The following is a 5,406-nucleotide window of genomic DNA, read 5'->3' on the forward strand; positions in this document are numbered from 1 at the left end:
TTATAAAAAATTTATAATTTATATGCATTTTATTACTTTAATGCTTTATTATAATAATTACAATTATATTTATTTATATAATACATAATAATAATAATAATTATTATTATTATTACTACTAGGAGTCTTATTCATACTTTCAATATAAAATAATTAATTTTGGTTTAAATTTTTAATTCATTAACTTTTGTCTTTTATCATATTGCTAATGCCACCATTTTATTGCTTCTAATTGAGTCTCACCTTCCCCGAGGCAGTTCTCCTTCCTCTTTCCTCCAGCGTATGGTGGGAGTGGGGTCTCCCTGAACCTCACACTGAAAATCCACTGCGTCATCAGCGAGGACCACCTGATTCACAGGTCTGCGTACAAACATGGGCCGCTCTACAGGAGAAAGAATTCCCAGAAAGATTCCCAGAGAGATCAATGTGAGAGAGAAAGAGAGAAAAAAAATCTATAGGATAAAGTAGAATTACAAACCTACCAAACACTACAAGCTCAGCAGGGTCACTGTCCTTCTCTCCAACCATATTAGTGCCGACACACACATACATTCCTGCATCGCTCTTCCTTGTGTTTGAGATCATCAGCTTCCCTCCACGGATCTGTAAGGAAAAGCACACGACGATCTGTCAGGTGTATGCATTTATAAAACACCTAAGAGAAAAAGACACTAAAATCTGAGTTGGTCCCCACAGGAAGCCAAACATGTTGTGATGTTTTATGAACATGGTTTCTGGGCTCCAGAAAAACATAAATACTAAAGCAAAAGCCAGTTTGGTAGTTTATGAAACACTTGACACAAAGAGCACGGCCAAACTGATACATTTAGTAAAAGTGCTTTAATAGTGCCATTTAGCTGAGTGGCTGATAAGAGTCCTAGACCTAGACAGACAATGAGAGAGAGAGAGACACAAACAAAGGGACAGAGTTGTAATGTTGAGAGAACAGAGAGATATATAAATATATATTCCTATTTCCTAGTTTGTGCATGTTTGTGCAAGTTATTAAAGGAACACTCCACTATTTTTGAAAATAGGCTCATTTTCCAACTCCCCTATAGTTAAACAGTTGAGTTTTACCATTTTCGAATCCATTCAGCTGATCTCCGGGTCTGGCGGCAGCACTTTTAGCTGTAGCTTAGCATAGATCATTGAATCTGATTAGACCGTTAGCATCTCGCTCAAAAATGACCAAAGAGGGAGAGGAGAGGAGAGGAGAGGAGAGGAGAGGAGAGGAGAGGAGAGGAGAGGAGAGGAGAGGAGAGGAGAGGAGAGGAGAGGAGAGGAGAGGAGAGGAGAGGAGAGGAGAGGAGAGGAGAGGAGAGGAGAGGAGAGGAGAGGAGAGGAGAGGAAAAGAGAGAAATTCACCGTTATCCTCTCGTCCTTGTCGTTCACTTTCACATTGTTCCTCTTCCAGGAGATAGTGGGTTCTGGGTGGCCCCGTGGAGGGATGCACTCCATCACTGCCGGCTCCCCTGCTGCCACCACCACATCACTGGGGGTCTGTCGAAAATCATCCCGGAGAACTGAAGAAACGGAGAAAAGACAGAAAATAATCAGCAACTGGGACTGGAGATCACTATGAACATAACTCCACACACAGCTACACTTTACGGTGCTATGCAGCAGCATTTTGGGATATTAGTTTAGTGCCATGCAATCATTTTGTTAGTTGGCTTTCCTGGTTTAATTTGTTTGCAATGTTGTCCTGTTCTCCCCCTGGTATTAATTTGCTCACTGTCCATGTCGGCCTAATAAATAATGCATTGTTTCCTCTAACACATGACTATGAATAATTAAATCAGTTAGACACTGGCAAAAATCACCCTTCTTTTGTTACTGATACTGGCAAAAAATGTCGCAAACAGAACACAAAAATGACAGTGTGCGCAAAAACACAGACTACAGCACATGCAAACGCAAAAACGGCAACATAGGCAATAACCAGCAACACAAATATCCTTCAATCAACCTTCCTGCACCTTTGGGGCTGATGATATCAGTTCCCTTCTCAATCTGGATTTCCATTTTATTGCCATTTAACAGTTTCCTTAATGCCGGCACTGCCAATACTTTAATCTGACCAGTGCTCTATCAACCCCTCTAAATCGTTCTGCAGCTGCACGTTTCCAATTGGTGTTTGTGGCCCAGAGCGAAAGGTTTGCGTTCAGATATAGAGCGTATGAAGTGGAAGGCTTTCGATATTGCGCTGGATCAGATCCAAAAGTGAACTAAACTACGACTCTCTCACTCAGAACACAATATCCAGAGCTCAGACAGCAAATAAATCCACTTAAATAGGACCCTGTTTTAGTCGGCAAGCCATGAGAGAAGGAAATTTAAAAGTTCCCTTTATAGCCAGAGGGAACAGACTGAACTCGAACACTAAAACAGGCAGCAGACCCTAAATAGTGCCTGAGAAATTCTGCTTGCAAAATCATATTGTATTTTTTTCTTATCTTGATAACTCAGCAATTTCTCCTTTCTTTTTCATTCACTAATAATTGCTCACTGCTTATTCACATAAAAATAGTTTCCATTTCAATTTCAGTCAGTTTCACAAAATGAGAAATTAATAGAAGCCTGTTTCAGAATTAAAAAAAATTTTTTTTTTCCTCACAAAAAAGTCAGAATTCTAAGTTCATTCTGAGTTTACATCTCACAATTCTGATTTTGAAAAATTTTTTTTTAGTAAAATTCTGACTTGTGAGATAAAAAGTCGCAATTACCTTTATTTGTTATGCCGTTGTGGAAACAAGCTTACATAGAAATTTGTTTTCATCCTCATTCTTTATTGATGAATTATTCTAAAATAATAATCTAAATCATTCTAAAAGGGGGCATGTGCCTACAGTTGGTAATTAGCATAAGACACGCCCACCTCCATATAAGGGTATACCATACAACCTCTCAAGTACAATAACTCTTCAAATTTATCCAAGGTCCAAGGATGCTCAAGGCCAATAGAAAAACAACAGAGCATTTTCATACAGAACATTTTGTTGCAGAATCTATCCACACAGAATCTAACTCAGATATGCTAACAAAGACATACTGTATAAATTATTTCTTATTGAAAAAAGAACAGACTCAAACACTGGGATAAATAAATAAATAAACAAATAATTCTACACATTATGCTCTATGATCAGGCAATACAGGTCCCAGGTCAGCAGTACAGTTCTCTTATATTTAATTAATGTACCTTCACAAACAAGAATCTCTATTCACTGTCTAATTCACTCTCTTTTTGACACTGTTTCTCCTATCTGCCCCCTTTCTGGTTTTGTCCTTTTCTCTTGACTGACCTCAGCCTCTCCAAATTCTGTAATCCAACCGAACTGACAGAGGTCTGATAACAGTCTGAAGGCAGTCATTTCTCTCTCTTCCCATCCAGCTTTTTCACTCTCTCTCGACCAGACCACTTCACACGTCTCCTCAAAATCACACAATATGAAAAATTTGAAGACTTAGATAACTTTTTTTGTTTAGTTGAAACTGACATATCAGAAGTGTTACATAAACTTTCAGAGCATAAAGACAAGATTTCAGAAGCTGCGGAGGTTGAGCTTTACGCCATAATTTGCACATCAAGCCCTAAAGATGATTGATTAATTAATTATAGAGAGATGATGGGGTAAAAATTTAGCATATTAAAACAGTCCAAGTGGTGGTATCAATGATTCTTTCAAAAATTTTCTCAAAAAAGTTTCTAAATTCTAGAAAGCACTGGTGGGTTTAGTTCCAGTATATTAAATTCATTTAGAAGCAGTTTGTATCTAAAGTCAACATAAATAATACTATCTTACAAATATTAATATTATGAATTATTTATTGATATTATAAATATTTTATTTTTTTAATTTTTGAAAATTAACGAAAATATCCACAAGTGATTCAGGTCCATATATATTGTATATAATAAATTACACTTTCACAATCCCACTGTCCTTAAAATGATCCCATTACACCTTAGCATTTTAAGATAAATGCGTATGAGTGTTATGAATACTCTCCTAAATAGAAGACATTAGTCTTATCTGCCAAAATCTATCATTGTCATGCACATAATAGATCGACGGCACCACAGTCAAGGTTTGCGGCTTGGGGACACCGGCTGTCCTTCAGCACCACGAGCGGTTAGGGAGAGTTTGATGCTATCTCAAGGTCCCTAATACCTCTTGATGAGCAGAGGAACCGGAGTGTTTCTGCGGTGGGTCCTCGAGATTAGAGTCACAAATCTTTAGAGGCGCTATGGATCGATATAATGCGAGATTTATTATAGCCAAACAGACTGAAAAGCCACGGATGGACAAAAAAACAGCCGGGCACCAGCTGGAATCAAATTTGTTTCTGACTATTAATTATGGGTGAGAATTAATTGGTGCATAGGATGTGTTTACATGGGCGTAAGTGAATCAGCGTGTACGCTTTCACTTTAGGATGGATAATGTACGGCCATTACGTCTAAATTACTGCGTTAATGTCACTACAATGTCATCGCGGCGGGCGGGAGAGTTGGGTTTGATGAATGAAGCTCTCCGAGTGTGTGCTAGTGAATATATATTTGTTGATGAATCCAAAGCAGGACAACAGAACAGGCAGATATTAGCGTTAGCTATTGGGGCGCCCCTCTTTGCACCTCTAATGGATGTCTGTCAGCTGCTGCTGTTTTAATTTCCTTCCCTTCAAATGTATGCGATGGAGTGGCGTCAGGCTTGAATATACATTACACTTCATGAGGATGTCATGGTGAATGATGGCGAAAAACATGCTAATTGAAACAACATTATTTTTATTAACAACGGTAAATAAAAATAAAATGTACAAAATCAATGCCATTCTATATACTTATTTAAAATTGTGTTTCAAGTTTTTCCACAAATAATAAAAGTATGAAAAAAGTTTCACCCAAAAGTTTTTGTCATATTTCTGCTGCTGCTGAAAAACAACTGTTGTTTGTTTTAGAGTTTGCTGGGGTGTTTCACGATCTTCCTCAGCCTGCAGCTGTAAAAGGAAATATAATATACTTAAGTAAAGCAATATCAATAGATCATTGACACCAGCTAAAATATAACTTTTCAGTGAATAACAAACCTCAGCTTGTATAATACATTTAGATAAGATTACATATATTAAGTGTATATCAAATAGATGACAAACATGAGAGTAATTGGATGTCTACTGACATCGCATTTTAAAATAGGAAAAACCAAAGCCAGTTGTGGCAATCATATTTCATTAAAGGGATAGTTCACCCAAAAAATAAAAATTCTGTCATTAATTCCTCACCCTTTTGTTGTTCCAAGCCCGTAAGACCTTTGTTCATCTTTGGAACGCAAATTAGGATATTTTTGATGAAATCTGAGAGCTTTCTGACCCTGCATAGACAGCAACGCAACCACC

General features: G+C 37.6%; 1 protein-coding gene across 1 annotated transcript in view; it reads right to left on the reverse strand.

Annotated features, from left to right (window-relative positions):
* The window catches only part of robo3 (roundabout, axon guidance receptor, homolog 3 (Drosophila)), a 77,775-nt gene that overhangs the window by 39,855 nt on the left and 32,514 nt on the right, over nucleotides 1-5,406 (reverse strand). The window contains exons 3-5 of the mRNA XM_016483097.1: nucleotides 1,369-1,526; nucleotides 483-603; nucleotides 244-382 (exon numbers count right to left, since the gene is read on the reverse strand). Coding sequence (XP_016338583.1) covers nucleotides 244-382; nucleotides 483-603; nucleotides 1,369-1,526 — 418 coding nt within the window. The remainder of the gene's footprint in view (nucleotides 1-243; nucleotides 383-482; nucleotides 604-1,368; nucleotides 1,527-5,406) is intronic.

This window comes from Sinocyclocheilus anshuiensis, unplaced genomic scaffold (assembly GCF_001515605.1).
Source record: "Sinocyclocheilus anshuiensis isolate Anshui unplaced genomic scaffold, SAMN03320099.WGS_v1.1 scaffold437, whole genome shotgun sequence".
NCBI lineage: Eukaryota > Metazoa > Chordata > Actinopteri > Cypriniformes > Cyprinidae > Sinocyclocheilus > Sinocyclocheilus anshuiensis.